The 20,393-nt window shown below is 39.2% G+C and overlaps 1 protein-coding gene across 2 annotated transcripts; it reads left to right on the forward strand.

The window, feature by feature from the left end:
* Positions 1-806: 806 nt before the first annotated feature.
* Positions 807-12,036, forward strand: LOC129767931 (23 kDa integral membrane protein). Of its 2 annotated transcripts, XM_055769230.1 has the most exons (4): positions 807-1,350; positions 9,866-10,369; positions 10,444-10,592; positions 10,659-12,035. In XM_055769230.1, exons 1-3 carry the CDS (start codon positions 1,252-1,254, stop codon positions 10,588-10,590), a joined length of 750 nt encoding a protein of 249 aa, XP_055625205.1. In that variant the 5' UTR covers positions 807-1,251; the 3' UTR covers positions 10,591-10,592; positions 10,659-12,035. The 2 variants fall into 2 exon arrangements, with proteins under 2 accessions (XP_055625205.1, XP_055625206.1); XM_055769231.1 differs by lacking the exon at positions 807-1,350 and adding an exon at positions 9,663-9,801 and having other exon boundaries at positions 10,444-12,036.
* Positions 12,037-20,393: the final 8,357 nt, after the last annotated feature.

Genomic DNA, 20,393 nt, shown 5'->3' on the forward strand with positions numbered 1-20,393 from the left:
AGCAGACAAACGACCACAAAGAGATAAACTAAACCATGCACCGTGGACTGAAAATTCGGCTCTTTATTCGATTTTGTTGAATGTTACCAGATTTGAAATTCTATTTGACATCGACACTCCATAATCTAATGAACAGCAGTTTTTAAGTACTATTCATTTGCTGTGAATAGATCGAGAATCGGCCAAACGGTTCAAAAGCTACAAATATTTTAATTTTTTTTATCCAATCAATACTTTAATATATCCATTGTAATTCCATTGAAGTTAGCAACAAATGTGAGAAAATGAAACATCGCAGAAACCAAAAAATTAAGTTCTTCTGTATTTTTTATATATTATGTAAAAAGGTCTCAGCGTTTCCAAAGATGACATAAACAGCTAGTCCTTATTTGGCGTCAAATACCTTTCATTCAGCAATTATAGACGGGAATTGGATTTTCATGCTACTCTGATTCAGGATAATACTCCTTAAGAATTAAATAAAAAATACATGTCTAAAATATTTGGGCAAATATTAAATACTCAAGGTTTGAACAGAATCAGAGCATTTTTTTCCGGTAGATCCTTGTTTCATGGAACGCAAACCGAATACCTTGTGGAAGGTTCTACAAAACGCGTCATCCTCAGCACAAATAGTATACCTCAAAAACAGGCCATGTTCAGACGGGATTCGGCAACCTATTCTTTGTGTGAATTTGTTTGATTCACTTTGTGCGATCGACGCCAAACCACGCGACAATAGCTTTTGTTGCCATACTTTCGGACCAAACCAGGGCTACCACTACCAGTAGTCGATAAATAAATGTAGTTCAGAAGTAAATAGTGGTATTTCCAACTCACAAGAATCGAGTGTGGTATGGAAGTTTCCTTTGACGTATCACTGACCGGCAGGTTGCGCGTTGAGGAACACGCGCAGAGGGTGGCGGCATCACATGGAAAAGTGGCACATCTATTTGTGCACGCTTGACCTGTGCTGGAAAAGTCTGATGGAAACTTCGGAGGGGTGCTGCTTCGACATTCTCTAGGTGGTAAAAAGCTCCTGTATATAATGAAAAAGTGGTATATTCAAATGACCGCACGCTAACATTGATTCAGTCTGGTTCAAACTGTCGAAAGGATTTGTCGGAAAAGTGGACTCTTGGGAGAGTCCCACATTGTGAAAACAGAAAAAAGGATACTGTTCCATTACAAGTGAAAGTGCGACAGTTTTGTTATATTTCTGGTAAACTGCCGGTGTGAATTGCAATAAAAATGAAATCTAAGTTTATGGATAACGTCAGAGCTAGAATGAATTCCTGTGGGACCGCCACAATAAAATATCTACTGTTTGTCTTCAATTTGGTATTTGCGGTAAGCTCGTTGTCGTCAATGATGCATTATGTGTACAAATTTGATTCGCGGTAGTATTTATATGCCCTATTTTAGTTGAAGTTTAGTGAATGTTCCAATTATTTCTATCCCAACGATTTTTTTTGTTAATTTTACTCAATTACAAGTTTTAATATCTGTATTGTTAAAAAATGGGTTATAGGATTATTATATTGGTTCGTAAATACAATTTGAAATTCACTTATTCTTATTCATGCTCATGAACAATAACCCTCTTCTATCACTACTATGTCCTACTCGGAAAATGCGTTTGTTTTATTCCAATGATGCTAGATGTGGGTCAGTTCATTGGCTTTCTCCGTTTTGTCACTTTCTCCCCCGATTTGTTCTCACCCCAATCACACGCACTTATTTACAGTAATTACCTCCACTGATCGGAATCGCACCTCCATACATTATGTCCTACAACACGAACAGGAAATAATCAACCTTAAGGACGATTGAAGTTGACTAGCGGATAGCTCATATTTTGTCAATCATCATAGTTAAGGTAGCTCTAGATTGGTCAGCTTATTCTCCAGTGTGAACGTAGAATACGACGAAATTATTTGACATATTTAATTGTGGTAGGAATTTTTTTTGTCACTTTCGATAAATCGGACGTGTAAATTACAAAACTGACACTGAAAAGGAGACCGTCTTCTGTTTAGCATGAAGCCTTCACTTCCGAGTGCTGTATATCTCAATCTGTAAACTATTCAGTGTAGCTGTTACATTTTTTTTAAAATATTTTTCACGAAATTAATAAAATATATTGTTGTTTTTAGGAACATTTTCAGTCTGTTGTATTCAATAATTTTTAGTGTTGGACGCATCACTTCATCGAATGATGGTCTCTGCCAACCGCCAAGTGCGGCAGCTAATTTTCGTTGAATGAAGTTCCACGCTCCTGCCACACGTGGGCACTCACTATACTTGTTGGCAATCATCTCCACTGCCGCATTAGGTAAAGGCAGTTAACATTTTTTGGTTTGCCGGAATAATGTAAAGTACTACCGAATTTCGTGTGATCATAGAAAAATTTCTTAAAATTTTAGTTTCTCAGAGCTACGACCCATCACATGCGGAAGACCGTATTTGCGGGTGGTCTTGCTGAATTCCCGAACACGTTTTTCCGCCTGAAAGTCTATTTATCGAATAAATTGAGTACCACTTCTCTACCTCCCTCACAGGTCAACCAGCTCAAAGCATGTTTTTTTTCTGGAATATGTCTCCCAATGCTCAAGTTACCGGAATTTGAAGGAAATCGAGAAGAGTGGTCTGGTTCTCATAATCTTCTTAAACCGATTATCTATGACAACATTTGTCTGAAAAGTTAATCTGCTGTTTCTCCAGGCTTTGTTCCAACTTTGTTGGATCTGCTGATTTACCCAATGTTTCGCATCAGAGCGAGGAGTGGGTATATTAGGGGGTTCTTGAGTTCTGTCCCTACTGGCTAATTTGTCGGGGTCATTATTCCTAGGAATTCCGGTACGACCGTTAACTCAACAGAAGGTAATATTTTTGTCAGAAGCAGCTTCTTCTATTGCAGTGATCCATGGGTGAAGGCTTTGACCTTCTTGAAGAACCCGGAGGCAGTTCCTCTTCGAGATATTTCGCTTTATTAAATCGTTTCGTGCGCTCGCGCTTCAATTCAACGAATTACTGAATAAATAGTTAATTGATTCACTATTATTCATATTCACAATAAATTCTAAATTCTAAATTATGGTAGACTGACAGTAAATTTGGCAACTAATTGCTAAATATTAGCAAGTGGGACATACCAAAGAATCTTCAACTAGCAGACCCTCGCTTCAATATATATCATTGTATCGAGCCTATCAAAGGTGCCGACTTGTTTTCGAGCAGATTGCATGCATTAAATAAACTGTCAGTCACTGTTATTGAACACATACTCATTATCAAGAAGACAAAGTTTGGATTCATTATCGCCAAACATTATCTTCTCGATATCCTACTCCAGTGACGTATGGATGAACTAGGAAACTCGAAAGCTTTGAACGTGGCAAGGCTCTGACAGTTGAATGAGTGCAATGTGAAGATCTGATGGCCAGTATGTTGTACATCTACCTGTTCGTCAGGAGTCACCGCTGTGGAAAAACGCTTCCGAACTGATCCAGATTTTCACGATAACTACGTCCAATTCATGTCGTAGTACGACCAGCTTGCATACACAGAGACTCGTGTCGCGATGCCCCAATTCTTCCTGTCAAACAATGCAATTCGTTGTTCCCACTCTTTGGTACGATAAGTCGTTTTTTTTTTAAGTTGGTACTTAATGACAATTAAGACCACTACACCCAAACTAACGTTGACAGACGTTGACATCTTCGGTAGAAAAAATGCTTTTTCGTGTGCTGAAGGGTAAAATGAGCAAATGAAATCATCTTTTTCATAAGCTTTAACATGTTTGTATATATGGGAGCAGACATCTCTTTCTCTCAGACTGAACGTCATGGGATTGTACCCAAAAAAAAGGCCAAACGACGGGGTTCGTACCAAGGTCAGCTAGAATGCAAGACTGTTTTACACGACCACGCTATCTGGTGCTGTTGCATAAATACGTGATAATGTTTTGGAAATGCCCGTTACTCAGAAATCATCAAAGACTATAAACAATTGAACAGAGCGCTATTTGGAGCTCATCTGGACCGTGTTCATAGTAATCTGAAAAAGAACCCACAAGAATTTTTAAGATTTGTTGATGTACAGAGGAAGGAGTCAGGACTACCAACCATAATGACACGCAACAATGTAGATGCATCAAATAAAATAAGCATATGTGAGCTATTCCGAGAACAATTCAGTGGTGTTTTCGTTAGCGAAAGACTTCACAATGAGCAGATTTATGAAGCCACCAGTAGTGTACCTTGCCTACCTGCTATCTGTATTAATCCTGTTATAAGTTCCAGCAAAGTACAACTTGCTTGTTTGAATCTTAAGAGATCTTCGAATCCTGGACCAGATGGCATCCCTTCTATCGTATTGAAAAAGTGTTCAAGCATACTTTCTTCACCGCTTAGTCTATTGTTCAGTTGCTCACTACGCTGTGGAGTTTTCCCGAAGGCATGGAAAAATTCATTAGTTTACTCCATTTTTAAAAAAGGCAGCAAAAAGAACGTCAAAAATTATAGAGGTATCGCTTGCCTTTGTTCTATCTCCAAACTATTTAAATTAATAGTTTCATTTCATCTCACACGCCTGCAGCAGTTACAACTCCGACCAACAACACGGTTTCGTGCCCAGAAGGTCTACCTCTACAAATCTGGTGCTGTACACATCGTTCATCGCCCGCTCTCTACAGTCTCGTAACCAGATCAATGCTGTTTACACAGATTTTTCGGCCGCGTTCGACAAAATCAATCACGATATCGTTGTCACCAAACTCCAGCGTCTAGGTTTCCATAGTTTTCTTTTGAACTGGTTACACTCATATCTGACTGATCGTGTGATAACAATGAAAATCGGCGATACCGTTTCATCTCCTTTTCGGGCGACATCGGGCGTACCTCAAGGAAGTCATCTCGGTCCTTATGTATTCCTGCTTTACCTCAATGATATTAATCTTTGTCTAAAGTGTCCCAAACTTGCATATGCGGACGATTTTAAATTGTTCTACACTGTGAATAGTGTCGATGATGCGATATTCCTACAGCAACAACTCGATATTTTCTCTGATTGGTGCGAAACCAATAGAATGGTTTCAAATCCAGCAAGTGTTCAGTCATATCATTCACGCGGGAACGATGCCTGTTTCGTATAAAATACGCAGTATCTCTTTGAAACGCGTTGTGCCTATCAAGGATCTTGGTATCGTCTTAGACCCAAAGCTAACGTTCAGCGACCATATCTCATACATCATCACCAAGGCATCTAGGATGTTAGGTTTCATTTTTCGCATCACAAAGCAATTCAAAAATCCACATTGTATCAAAGCTGTTTATTGTGCTTTAGTGCGCTCTCATCTTGAATATGCGTGCATAGTATGGTCTCCCTACTATTAAAATAGTGTCCAGCGAATTGAGGTGATTCAGCGGAAATTCGTCCGTTTCGCCCTACGCAACTTGCCCTGGAGCGATCCTTCGAATTTACCCAGCTATGAGGATCGTTGTAAATTGATCGGACTCGATTTGTTGAGCTTACGTAGAGATGTAGCGAAGGCAACTTTTATATCCGATCTAATTTCCTCGAAAATCGATTGTGCTGATCTTCTTCAGTCGATCGATTTTAATATACACCCTCGTAACCTGCGTTTACATACATTTCTCTGCCTTCCTCACTCGCGCACAAACTACTGTTACAACGAACCCGTATCGAGTATGTCTCGTGTATTTAACCGCTGCTACTTATCTTATGACTTTCAATTATCTCGCGCAAATTTAAGAAAGGCATTCTTGACCGCTCTTTCCAGTTAGGCATAGTTTTAAGTAGATTAAGTATTTTAAGTTATTAATTTATTAGGTATCATTAAGGCACTCATGTTTAGGCCTGTTGATATAATATAAAGAATATTATAGCCTGTCAATAAACAATGATAAACAATGTTGCACTTCATTATGAAATGTAGCTGGAAAGTGTTTTCTAAGAGTAAAAAAAGAGCATAAACGTGAATCTATATACTTTTCGGTCTGGGCCGTGTATGCGAAAAACTTTATTGCGTGATTATTCGCAATACGTTTCTTATTTCGCTCGCTCATATTGCTCTATAGCATATACAGCGATACGAACTCGTGTTCATACCACACCGTGCAGATGTTTTCGCACTTCTTCTGAATGTCGAAAATAAGTAGTTTTTCAAGTAGTTTTTGAATTCGTTATTTTTACAAATCTGGTGATTTCTAACTTTTCTACCCAGAGTTTTTTTTCTGGGATTGATGTCGGGAGATTGTGTCAATCTCATTTCGTTGACTCTTTGATTCATATTTTCCTTCAGGATGTTCAAGTAAACATTCTGATCCATTATATCATCGATAAAAAACCCAGTTGGAATAAAAAAAGGTTTGTGATGTGCCCAGGAAGAACAACTTGAATACCTGAGCACAAAGGAAAAAAAACAAAAAAAAACAGTAACTCCAATTCGATTTTTCCAAACAGAATGAAACACACCAATGTCTTACTGGGAAGATGTTATTTTCACAGATGAGTCTAGACTCAACATCTTTGGCTCCGATTGTTGTCGTTTCGTATGGAGGAAACCAAACGATGAACTGCAGCAACTTTTAAGCATGGTTGTGTTGGAGAGATGATTTAGGGGTGCATGTATTGGCAATTTGGTTTCCATCGATGATGTAATGGATCATAATGTTTACTTGAACACCCTGAAGGAAAATATGAGATAAAGCCACAAAATGGGATTGAATCGGAGGATCAGGTTTTACCAAAACAATGACCCAAAGCACAAGGCACATAAGATTTGCACATGATTACATTATACTTGCTCAAAAGTTATTAATACTCCTCCACAATCTCTCAACATCATCCCACCGAAAACTATGGAAGAAATCTTGGTAGGGTAGTTGCAAACCATCAGATTTTTAGAAATTACGATTATAAAAACTACTTGATGAATTTTCCTTTTTTTCCAAAGAAACTCGTAGATAACGGCTAATGGCAGCTAATGCAATGAACATGGTTTATCATACTACAGATGGAATTCTGAAATTGCGATGTACAGTAAATTTAGTTTTTAAAATGAAGTGTTCGGAATTTGAGTATGTTCGCAATAAGAGTCAAAACGGTATTCAAAAATTTATCTAATGAATTGTTAATTGTTTATTGAAAATTTATCAACAGGCTGTAAGGGCCCCAATGATATAACCTAAATCTAAACATGGATGGTACACTACATGAAGTCATCACATACTAAAACTAACATATGGCAGATTAAACTGGTTTAGAATCGCACTATTCCGGAGAGCTCGAGGTCGAACGTTGATGTTTATGTTTTCCAAGAAAACGGGACAGTCGATGCGTCCTAGCAAAGTATCAGCTATCAGCAAATCCCTAGCGGTGTCTCTACGGACCGACAGAGATTCCAAGTTGATCAGCTGACAGCGACTCAGCAATCGGAGGGAGCCTATCCATGGCAATTTACGAAGTGCGTATCTCACGAACCGTCGCTAGCATTTAACGGGGTTCACATCCAATCGGTTAAGGATACACCAATCGGCGAAAGCGTCCAGCTGTCTTTGGAGGAAACGACAATCTTCAATTGAGCAAACCCGAAGGTAAATTTTCAGATCATCTGCATATGACAGTCGTGGTCCTTCAATTACCAGTAAATCAGGAAAATCAGTGACCCATATGGCGGGTCACTTGTAGTATGCCAGAGGTAGCAGCGAAAAAGGAGGATTGACAATCGCCGATAACGACGGCTAGTCGGCGGCCGGTGAGGTACGATATGAATTATTACAGAATATTACCGTTGATCCCAAGCCTGTCCAGTGTGGCGACAGCTATACGGTGGTTCAGTGTATCAAAGGCTGCAGTCAAATCAGTATAGATGGCGTCTGTTTGAGAATTCTTCAACATACTCTCGGTAATATAAGAGGTGAGGTACAATAAATTTGTGGTATTGGAGCGACCCGTCGTAAATCTGTGCTGGTCAGTGCTGATGTATGGCTCGCTGAGAGCTTCTAATGTTTCCATGATAACGAGTTCAAAAATTTTTGCCAAAGCACAAAGCGAAGTGATGCCACGATGATTATTAACATCCCGTCTATTTCCTTTCCATCCCGTCTGGTAACATATGCGATAACTTTCAACAAGTCGCGAAAACGCCAGTAACCACGGAAAGCTGGAATATATGGAGCAGCGGGTTCAATAAATTATTCATGTGCGTTTGGGAAACGCTGATGGGATTCTGTCTGGTCCCGGATTGAATGACGTTTTGCGCTTCAAGAATGACCTAGAAATCATCTCCGTACTGATGTCAAGTCTACTCAGGATTTGATTAGAGAGAGAGAGTCTGCTCGATATGGTCGTCACTCAATCTATCATCGGTGAAAACACTGGCATTTTTTCCCGAGAAAAGGTTACAAATTTCCTATTGAGTAGAGGCCGTGCTTCCGTTGAACGTCATAGAAAAATGTATACCTGCTTCATGACGCTGCGTTGACAAAATTCCAAATTTGTTTAGGACTTGATTTGATTTTCATTTGTATACGACGCTGATAACGCTGGAAAGATTGTTTCGCAACAGGTCTGTATTCGTGGTTGATTATCGCATATTGACATTGAAGGATTTGTGTATGGTGTCTGGTGAAATTTCTCAATGCGGCCCTCTTTATGAATTTCATTCGTCGTAGTAGGCATGTTTGCCATGGTTTACGGGACACTTGGTGGCATTTCTTCTTTGGCACATATAGGGTTGGGGAAAAAGAAATGTCGTATTTCTGATCGAAATTTGACGCTTTATTTAACATACCTAAAATTATCCAATTTAAGTCAAATATGCACCATTTTGTTCACAAACTTGTTGCCATTTAGAAGGCAATTCGGCAATTCGGTCTGAAAGATTTTTTTGCGTCAACTCGTGTGGCACCCATACATCCAGCTTTTTTTGGAATCCAATCTTCTGCAAATGGTTCCAAACGGTTTTATGGTCTATACCCAGTTCCTGGCCAATCGAGCGAGTGCTCACATGCCGGTCTACTTGGATGATTTCAACAATTTTATCGTTTTCCACGACGGTTGGCCTACCAGTATGGGGTGTATCTTCGACAGCCACTACACCAGAACGAAATCGACCAAACCAACGCTGTGCTGTGCGAATCGTTACAGTATCGGGTCCATAAACTACATAATTTTTTTCGGCCGCCTTCGTTGCAGTTTTACCTCGCTGGTAGTAAAAACGTAAAATATGGCGAATTTCTTGTTTGGTGGACTCCATCTTTGACGGGCTATAACTTAAGACTGAAAAGAACAATCACGACACTGTCAAACGAAACTTGTAGCACAGATTGTCGTCTTTAAATAGCCGTATGCGATAAGTACAACACAAGATATGTTTAAGTGTTGCCATATATTGACGACCTTTCTTTTTCCCCAACCCAATATCTATCGATAGCATATGCCAGGACGTTTTTTTATCCCATTTGTTAATTTATTTAGGCTCATTAGCATTTTGGCTATGAATCGTGTACATGTTACATGTTTCATCGTATCTATAATATATATAGTGGCGTTATGTCCCAAGGACATGAATCTGATAGATGACTTTCTGATGTGTGCGTCACTTGGAAGCTGTCTCTAGTTCTGTGTTTAGTTTGATTTGTCGTTCCAACACGTATAGACTGACTCCTAAACAACGCCTGCAAAAGATGAAGATTTTAAGGAGAACCATGATTCAGCTCGAGAAACTCATCGCGCTTTTCGTCTATTTACCATTGATTAGATGAAATGCACCCTGTTACTATTACTTTTCCTTTTCCTGTTTTTGTTTTACTAAATCATTTTTTTTGTGTTTTTACAGATTTCAGGATTGATACTTCTAGTTGCCGGTATTGTGGTGCTACTAGATGTCAGCGATTATCAGCACTTTGTCGAGGAGAAACTGTTGGCGCCACCGGTTGTACTGATAGTGGTCGGCGCTTTCGTCTTTCTAGTGGCATCTCTCGGTTGTTATGGCGCTATCAAAGAATCGCCAAAACTGCTCAATGCTTTCGCCGTATTCCTTCTGATTGTGCTGCTCATTGAAGTTGCCGTTGCGATAGCTGCCGTTGCGTTCAAATTTGATCTGGAAAATGCCCTTGAAACTCAACTTAAAAAATCTATTATGCGTCGTAATAGTGCTGACATGTCTGCGTGGGAAAGCGTGCAGAAGCAAATGATGTGCTGTGGAATTGAAGGACCCAAAGATTGGTATGACAACAATAATAGAACCATGCCAGCTAGTTGTTGCAAGCCAGATTTAATCGACTCGGAATCCAACGATTGCAAGAACGCCCCGCCACTGTTTATGGATCGTTATTACCAGGTAGAGTTTTATCGCTCATTCGAAAAAAAAATCGTAACAAGGCTCTTATTCAATTATGTTTTATTATATTTTAGAAAGGATGTTTGATGAAGCTGAAGGAGCATTTCGATAAGAATGCCGTGGTACTCATCGCCGTCGGTTTCGTTATTTCGGGGCTACAGTTGTTAGGCGTCATCTTTGCATGCTGGTTATCGGCGGCAATCAAACGGGATAAGCACTAAATGTGAGGTTTCGTGAATGCTCGCTTTAGTTTACAAAGCGAATGGCTTTATGACATTTCACCTTGCAGGATACCGAATAAGATGGATTGGAATACTCCACGCAATCATGTACTGGTCCAGCGAGTCAACATTTCTCCTACAGTACAATATGAGAAATAATTACAGTGAACTAAAAAAATATAATCACAAAGAAATGAGTAATTCAATTACAATAATAAACTGCCTCCTCCTTAAATTCACAATTAGTCGAGTAAAAGCAATAATATGCTCATCATAAACCAGCACAAATGTTGGAAATGTATATTGAAAAAAACAATTGTTTTACGTGTCAAGCGTTGTGTTACGTTGTGTTTGATATGGGCATTCAGGCAAAAATAATAACTCTGTTAGAAAACTATTAAATAAATACTACGATAATACGATGGACAGAATTATACTATTGCATACACAGTTTTGCATTTTGAATTGTCGCAACGCTCAGTAAACTAGTTTTATGATAATAATAGACTTGTGACAACGAATATTCCAATAATTATTGTTCCTTAAAGCATAAGTTAACATAAATAAAGAGAGAAATAAAATTAATTTATCAAGATTAGAATATTCTGTTATTTCAGGTGAATTTTACATGTTTCAGTGTTGTCACTAAAACTACAATTAGTATTCTCCGAAGAAGGTCACTACCCGTCCATTGATGTACCTCACAACATCTTACTATTAGATAGAACAGCATCGACCTTTGAGGGTAATAATGAAGCAGTGCATGTAATTGACCTGGAACACGCATATTATGCACAATATGGACTCAACATTATTAGAGCCCCCGCAGACTGCAGACTTTTATTGGCCAATGGTTTAATCGGGTTGGCATGCTTGTGTAAAAACCGACCAAACTGAATCGGTGTAATGTGCGCATATGAATATATCTCCGTACTGATTAATAAGCCGACTAAACTATCGGCCGACAAGAAGTGTGCAGTCTGCTGAGCTCTTATATACTCCGTTTCACAACTATAGAACCACTCATTTTTTCTGAGTTTCCAAAGATATATAAGAAATCGGTTGAATTTAAGTATATAGTGTAGGATATAATAACTATCTTCATTTATAAGACTGGCCATTTCAACTTTATTGTTGTGTTCAAGCGCTAAACATTTAAAAAACTAAAACTCCAGTGTTTCATATCTATAGAATCAGATGGAAAAACACTCACTACTACTACAAACAGTTTCTAATTCGTATGTCATCCTTAGTTCTCAATCAATTTAAATAACCCATTCGGGGTGGTTTCGACCAGGCTTCGCCATGTTGTAGTGTGTATCTCGTTCTACGCAGAGGATACTGCTCGTTTAAGCTCTTCAAGTCCTTCAATCTGCTTGTAAGCTGCATCTAAAGGGTGTGTCACATCAAATTGCATCACGGAAAAAACGCTGTAGAAATTCGCCCAGTAGACCGATCCTTTTGAAAATTTTAGACAGTAAAATAAAAACTATTAAACAACTTTTGGTATTTTCTTTTTATTCATACTTCGAGCCCAAGCCCGTATGCTCGCACCTTCCTCTTTACCCCGTCCATAAGGTTCTGTACCACGTCAGGTTGTAGTTTTTTTTTTAACAGAAATCCATTTTCTCTTGAAGTCCGCCTCTGATTTGACAACTTTTGGGTTCTTCCGGAGGGCCTGCTTCATAATCGCCCAATATTTCTCTATTGGGCGAAGCTCCGGCGCGTTGGGCGGGTTCATTTCCTTTGGCACGAAGGTGACCCCGTTTGCTTCGTACCACTCCAACACGTCCTTTGAATAGTGGCACGAAGCGAGATCCGGCCAGAAGATGGTCGGGCCCTCGTGCTGCTTCAATAGTGGTAGTAAGCGCTTCTGTAGACACTCCTTAAGGTAAACCTGCCCGTTTATCGTGCCGGTCATCACGAAGGGGGCGCTCCGCTTTCCGCAAGAGCAGATCGCTTGCCACACCATGTACTTTTTGGCTAACTTGGATAGTTTCTGCTTGCGAATCTCCTCCGTAACGCTGAATTTGTCCTCTACGGAGAAGAACAACAGGCCCGGCAGCTAACGAAAGTCCGCTTTGACGTAGGTTTCGTCGTCCATTACCAGGCAATGCGGCTTCGTCAGCATTTCGGTGTACAGCTTCCGGGCTCGCGTCTTCCCCACCATGTTTTATCTTTCGTCGCGGTTAGGAGCCTTCTGAACCTTGTATGTACGCAGGCCCTCCCGCTGCTTGGTCCGCTGGACGAATGAACTTGACAAATTCAGCTTATTGGCGACATCCCGTACCGAACTTCTCGGATCACGTCTAAACTGCTTAACTACGCGCTTGTGATCTTTTTCACTGACGGAGCATCCATTTTTGCCGTTCTTCACCTTCCGGTCGATGGTTAGGTTCTCGAAGTATCGTTTTAGTACTCTGCTGATCGTGGATTGGACGATTCCCAGCATCTTACCGATGTCCCGATGTGACAACTCCGGATTCTCGAAATGAGTGCGCAGGATTAATTCACGACGCTCTTTTTCGTTCGACGACATTTTTCCAAATTTACGAAAAATTGACAGTGAAGCATGGCCAACGTGATCTATACACTCTTATCTGATTATAAGCGAAAGCTGAAGATATGATTCCTAAAAATTAAATTTCTACAGCGTTTTTTCCGTGATGCAATTTGATGTGACACACCCTTTATTATTTGTACGATCACTCCTCATAAGTTCTTGATAAGGTTTTAATCTGGTAAACAAGCTGACCAGTCCAGAAACTGAATCCCCTATTCATTAAAACATGTCATGACTTTACGGATTTTGTGAATCCATGCCAAATTACCAGAAAAAACAGAAGTAAATGATGCTGAAGTACTTTGTTGCACTTCTTACTTTTCATTCTTGTTGATGGTAAACTATTTAAACTAGGCCTTTTTGAGAAAATTTTTCCTGAACCATAAAAATCCCATCTTACAAGTATGAGTGATCTGGAGAGCTTTAACGAGCAGTATCCTCTGCGTAGAACAAGATACACACTACAACATGGCGCAGCTTGGTCGAAACTACCACGAGTGGGTTATTTGAACTGATTGGTAACTAAAGATGACCTACGAATTAGGAACATATTGTAATTCGTGTGAAATTGACGTTAATTTTGTGAAGCAGTGAGAGTTTTTCCATATGGTTCTATAGATATGAAACACTGGAATTTCAGTTTTTTGGATGTTTCGCGCCTGAACAGAGCAATAAAGTTCAAATGGCCAGTCTTATGAATAAAAATAGTTAGTATATCCTACACTATATACTTCAATTGAACTAGTCAACCAAGTATCAGCGCAGTACGAGGCCTTTCGTGCAGAATTTTGCACAACGGAGTCTTGTCTGACCCAATCCGGGTTGTGGTTGGTATTAGGCAAGGCTGTTTACTTTCACCACTACTATTCCTCATCGTCATCGACGAGTTCATGGTGGGCACTATCGACCGTGAATCAAACCGTGGGCTTCTCCGGGAGCATATTAGGATAGAGCACCTCAACGACTTTACTTTTGCTGATGACATTGCACTAATATCGACGCGGCGCTTTGATATGCTTGACGACCTGGTCGCATACTCTTCCGCGGCTGGCCTGAAAATCCATGTCAGCAAGACAAAAGCTTTGGATGTCAACACGGTCTCGCCTTCTAGATTCACAGTAGCTGGGCAAGCAGTGGAGAGGGTCGAGACTTTCCAATATCTAGGTAGCCATATTGCGTCAGACGGCGGGACCAACATCGATATACGCATGTGAGAAATGGGGCGTATCAACAGAGAACGCGCGGAAGCTTCAGGTCTTCGTGAACCGATGTCTGAGGCTCCTCTTGTTTACGTTTGCACCGCAGAGTCAACCTTTTATGACTATCGGAAAGCTGATTTCTCATCAATGAACGGTTTTTTTTCCGTAGCATCGATTGGAATGAAATTTTGAATGACTGTGATATTGACATAGCAACGTCTTCCTTGTCCAATATGTTACTTTACGCAATCGAACAGTTTGTTCCTAAGAAGAAGGCCAGTAAAATAGTTAGCCCTCCATGGACAAACAGGAACTGAAAACGTTTCAAATCCATGAAAAGATTTTACCTAAGGAAACTTTCCAAACATCACGATTGTCTACGGAGGGACCGTTATTCTTCTGCAAATAGAAATTACAAACGCCTGAATAAAGCTCTATACGCCGCGTATCTCAGCCGCATCCAAACAAATCTGCGTGCCAATCCAAGAGGAGTTTAGAAACACGTTGTCAAAGAAAAGAATCTGGTCTACCTACAGTCATGACGCGCGACAACATTGCAGCGAACATTAGATAATATATTTGTGAACTATTTCGGAATCAATTCAGTGGTGTTCTCGTTAGCGAAAGTCTCAGCAATGATCAGGTCTCTGCGATTGTTAACAGTATACTCTGCCTGGCATCTATCGGAGCCTACCCTGTAATAAACTCAAAATCTGTAGAAAAGGCTTGCTGTAATCTGAAGAAATCTACGAATGCTGGACCCGACAATATCCCATCTGTAATTTTGAAGATGTGCTCTAACAGCCTCTCGTTACCGCTGAGCATCTTGTTCAGCCGCTCCATCCTTAGTGGCACTTTCCCGAATGCATGGAAAAAAAAACATTCATCTTTCCTGTTTTCAAAAAAGGTTGCAAAAAGGATGTTAAGAATTATAGAGGAATCGCATGCCTATGTGCTATCTCCAAGCTTTTTCGGGATTATTGTGTTATACTTCATTTCTCATGCTTGCAATAAATACATCGCCGAGGAACACCATGGCTTCATGCCCAAACGATCAACTGCAACAAATCTTGTTTTGTATACCTCATTCATAGCTCGTTCACATGAAAGGAAACAGCAGATCGACTCGATATACACCGATTTCTCTGTTGCATTTGACAAAATCAACCATAACATCGCTAAGTAGCTAAGCTTCAGCGTCTCGGTTTCTACGGCTCTTTTCTCAGCTGGCTCCGTTCTTATTTAACCGACTGTGTCATGTCAGTGAAGATCGGCGATACCATATCTACTCCATTTCATGTAACATCTGGTGTTCCGCAAGGGAGTCATCTCGGTCCATACATATTCCTTCTGTATCTTAACGACATCAATTTATGTTTGAAGTGCTTGAAACTTTCATGCAGATGATTTAAAATTATTCCTTCCTGTGAATTCCACTGTAAACGCCGAGTTTCTTCAACAACAGTTGGATATTTTCGCCGAATGGTGTGTAAAAAACAGAATGACTCTTAATCCATCGGATTGTTCTGTGAAATCTTTTTCCCGCAAGCGCTCTTCGATTATAAGCTGCATAGTGTAATATTGGAACGTGTCAACACCATCAAAGACCTTGGCATCATGTTGGACTCCAAGCTGACATTTCGTGCCCACATTTCCTACACCACGTCTAAAGCAACCAAATCGCTTGGCTTCATTTTCCGCGTTTCAAAGCAGTTTAAAGCTAAGTGGTGCGAACCCAATCCATTTCATTTTCAAGCAAATTCATGCATGTTTTCAAGCGATTTCTTGCAATAAATTCTCAGACCACCAGAGATGCCAGATTTACAAATATGTATGTAAATTTACAGACATTTCTGTAAAACAGTTTTTATTTTTGTTGACTTTTTGGATATAACAATATTTCACAGGTTTTTTTGAAAAAAAGAGGCTCTATTCATCACATCAAAAATATTTGACTCACCATATGACATTTTTCCATAGTTTTAATACAGAAAAGTTATTATATTTAGTATATATCAATACAGATGACGTTAGACCAGCGATACTCAACCTGCGGCCCGGCAGTCTTTCTGGTTGGCCCATCTGGTGTGTATGAAGTTTGGAACTCATACACATAAGTACTTTTGCCTTGACATCATTGCAGACGAAAGAGAGGATACGGTTATTCACAATTAATGAAAAATTGCATTCTCTGCAGGTAAGGAAAAATCTTGAACGAAAACTGTCTCTGATAATTATTTTCTGTTCTAGATAAGATTGTTTTGCTGAAATGCAAAGAGATTTATTGAAAAATAGTTAAGTTAGGGTCAGGACTATGTCTTCTAAGTATTTAAACAACATCGAATACAAATTTTCATTCTATTTTCAACAACTTACATTTGCTTTCGGGTCTGCTTATGACGAAATATGGGTTACTGTTCGATATTGTTACCACAGACATGGTTCATGGCCGTGTGGTGATCTAAAACTTGTATAGCCTTGCATGGCGGATGGAAAATATACACTGCACTCTGACTTTGTTTGTTTTTATTTCATTCGGAAAAACGTTATGATAAAGAGAGGGGACATTAAAAATGCGTTGCTCAGTGAAAGGCTGAGATGCTCTTTCAGAGATGCAATGGTTAATTAAACAATTGACGGAAAAATGTAGTTCGTTCATTTTATAATTTTACTTATTTTTGCCCTTGACAACAATACCTCTTTTATAGTGTTGATTATCATAAGAAAAATAACACTCCTGATCGTTGGATCTCTTTTGACATTTCTATTGGACCTTTTTTGACAGCCGTTTTGAATCAGTCCGCACTACCTAGGTTTAAAGATGTGCATTGCATAAAGGCACTCTACTGCGCATTGGCAATCTAACGCAAAACGTAAACGATCGGTGAGACATCTGGATTTTGTTTTTGAACTAAGAAAATGATGATAAGGTAATCTAAAACTCAAAAACAAATCACCTATATTTTACTTCTGGACATTCCAAGATGGTTCTCACATGCAGGAACCATGCATTTTTCACTTGTTTTTGATTGTGCTCTCGAATTTCCTTTTTTGATTCAACCATTGTCAACATTTATACATATTTCACTACTGAAAGAGGTAAGGAAATAACATGTTATATATAAAATTGCGCAGAATTAAATCTCTTCCAAACTCATCGCAATCAAATAATCTTTTATTATTATAACATTGTGATTTATGGAAAGAACTACAAACCTTCCATAAACTCACATTGCAAAATTTAAAACCATCATCACTTTCACCGCAGCGCCGCCTAGGTGTAGATTTGTACGTTAGATCGCCAATCGGTACGTTCAATTCTTGAGTACCCTTTTGTAGTATGGTCACCATACTACCAAAATAGCATTCAGCGAATTGAATCAATTCAACGGAAATTTGTCCGATTCGCCTTGCGCAATTTGCCGTGGAATGATCCTCTCAATCTTCCCAGCTATGAGGACCGTTATAGACTGATTGAGCTGGACTTATTACGTTCTCGAAGAGATGTTGCCAAGGCCCTATTTACGTCTGATTTGATTTCATCAAACATTGATTGTCCTGAACTTCTTCGGCTAATAAATTTCAACATTAGCCGACTTTATTTGCGTATCAATAATTTCTTGTTCCTCCCATCATCACGCACTAATTACGGTTATAATGATCCCGTTTCTAGTGAGTGTCGTGTGTTTACCCGATGTAGTTCCTATTTCGATTGCCATCTTTCTCGTTCGTCCCTTAAAGCTCTGTGCTCTGTAGTCCTCACATAGATTTAGTTTACAAATAAGTTAGTTTTAAGAAGTATTTGAAGTATTTGAAGATTAGTAGTAAGGTTCGATCATTAGGGCACTCATGTATAGCCTGTTGACGTTTTGTGAATAAATGTAAATATAACTCGGGCCTGGTGGCCAGACAACTGAATCTCAAATGACGAGCTCCATCGTCGTTGCCATCAGATGCCGATTTTAACAGAGATCCATGAGCGTAAATGGCGGTGGGTCGACCACACATTATTGTGGAGGGGTACTGAAATTTGCAAACAACCACTAGACTGGAAATCGCAAGGACATCGCTGCAGAGGCAGACCCAGAGGTTCCAGGCGACGGAACCTCACAAACGAGATGAGAGGAGTCAATCCAAATTTAACCTAGGCACAGGTCAAGGCGAGAGCTGCGGATCGCCCAGGATGGAAGCTTCTAACGAAGGCACTATGCTCCCAGCGTGGAGCGCAGCAACAATAAGTAAGTAAGATACCTCAACGTCACTTGTCGTATGAGATGTTACATAATTGCTGTTGGTTTTAGAGACGAGGATTTTTGTTTTCTTCAGTTTATGCGTCATTATAGTTGCCCGTGTGTTGAGAGGCGATACAGTAGTTCTATATTCACAACTTACATATGCTTAAGCCGTGACCGGAACAAATCGCCGTAGTAAACAACTGCAACAGAAACAACCACTTAGAAAAAGTGTAGATGGCTCAAAACTTCGCCCGCTTACATTTACAAAAATCAATATATATAATAAGCAGCTGTATCGCTTTCTACATAAAGCTAAATTGTATAAATACTTCAAAACCAAAGGCTCTCCAAATAGCTATTTAAAGTATTAGGAGACCAATGTTACTAAATTAAAACAAACATGTTCCACAGGTATTGAAAAATGACTTTTCCAAAGCTGGCGCAAACTCACACTTTCTAACGTAATAACGGGTTCCTAAATCGTTGAAGCCGAGGAGTATACTGAAGGTGATAATTACTGATTATTTTTATACAAGTAAATTTCTAGTGGCGGAATGTCTTTACGTCTTAATTTCTTAACTAAATGACTTGACGTAGGTGAAACTCTTCGGTAAATATATTCTTGACAATGTTTGTAATTATGTTTCCACATTTACTTGTCTTTTACTTAGCGTGAATTCACATAGATTGGTTGGTGAATTATGGAGGTTTTAAACTTTTCAGTTCATTCGCCCCTGAATTCACATGAATGCTCATCTGCATTCATCGTTTTGACGTAGGATTACGTCTTTCGGGAACATATTGGGGTACAAATTGAAAATCCAAAACCGAGCTCATCGTGAAAATTGTCCAATTTCAAACGCTTATTGCTCAGTCAATTCATGATGGATTGATGAAATTTTTGCGTCAATCGATTCCGGCACTCCATAACAATTTTTTATATTGAATAAAATAATATATATCATGAAACTTACTATCAAACAATTGAAAAATCTCAATCCCTATCAATCCCTATTCTGATTGGTCGAAATTGACGACACATGCGGCGGTTCCCTAACAGAGACATCAAAACCAAACTGCCTGATGGAAATCGGCATTTCAAATATATGAAAGTCGGGGGCATTTTCATATTGCAAGTAAGGAGAGTGATACGATTAATTCTAGCAAATAAAATTTAAATTTGGAACTATAATGTTGGTTGCTTCGTGAAATTCCATATCAATGTCCGATTGTGCATTGTGAAAAATTTAGCACAAGTGTAAGTGTAAAATTGTATACGATAGCCGTTGTGTTAACCCTTCCCCGCACAACATCGAGTCTCACTCGTGGTGTACTTGCACATAGGGCATAGGGCACTAGAACAGAGCAGAGTAGTGAAATCAATTGATTTGTGCCGTATTAAATAATACGGGAAGGGGTTAAAAATTACTTGATATATGAAACGATTTATCGTTTGGTTTAAGCTGTCTGTTATGTTGTGTTCATTTTCACCCAAGGAAAGTTTAACGGCGATAAAAATTGAAAAAGAGAAGTAATAGTGATTTCCCATATGCTCTACATATAGTATTAGGTGGTGTTAGTCCAATTAAAATTAGCATTGCGTTGAATAAACAATTCTCATTTCAAATATATTTTCGCTATATTAAAGTAACATGTTTTTACTGATGAGAAAAATTGATAATTGTGTTCGGTATTAATAATTATCTTATATTACAGTGGTGAAATTTTTTTCTTTATTTCATCCATACATATCACAAGAGGCATCTCGTCTAGGATCACAGAGGGCGGTTCTCATCATGTCTCGTT

Source organism: Toxorhynchites rutilus, chromosome 2 (assembly GCF_029784135.1).
Source record: "Toxorhynchites rutilus septentrionalis strain SRP chromosome 2, ASM2978413v1, whole genome shotgun sequence".
NCBI classification, from domain to species: Eukaryota; Metazoa; Arthropoda; class Insecta; order Diptera; family Culicidae; genus Toxorhynchites; species Toxorhynchites rutilus.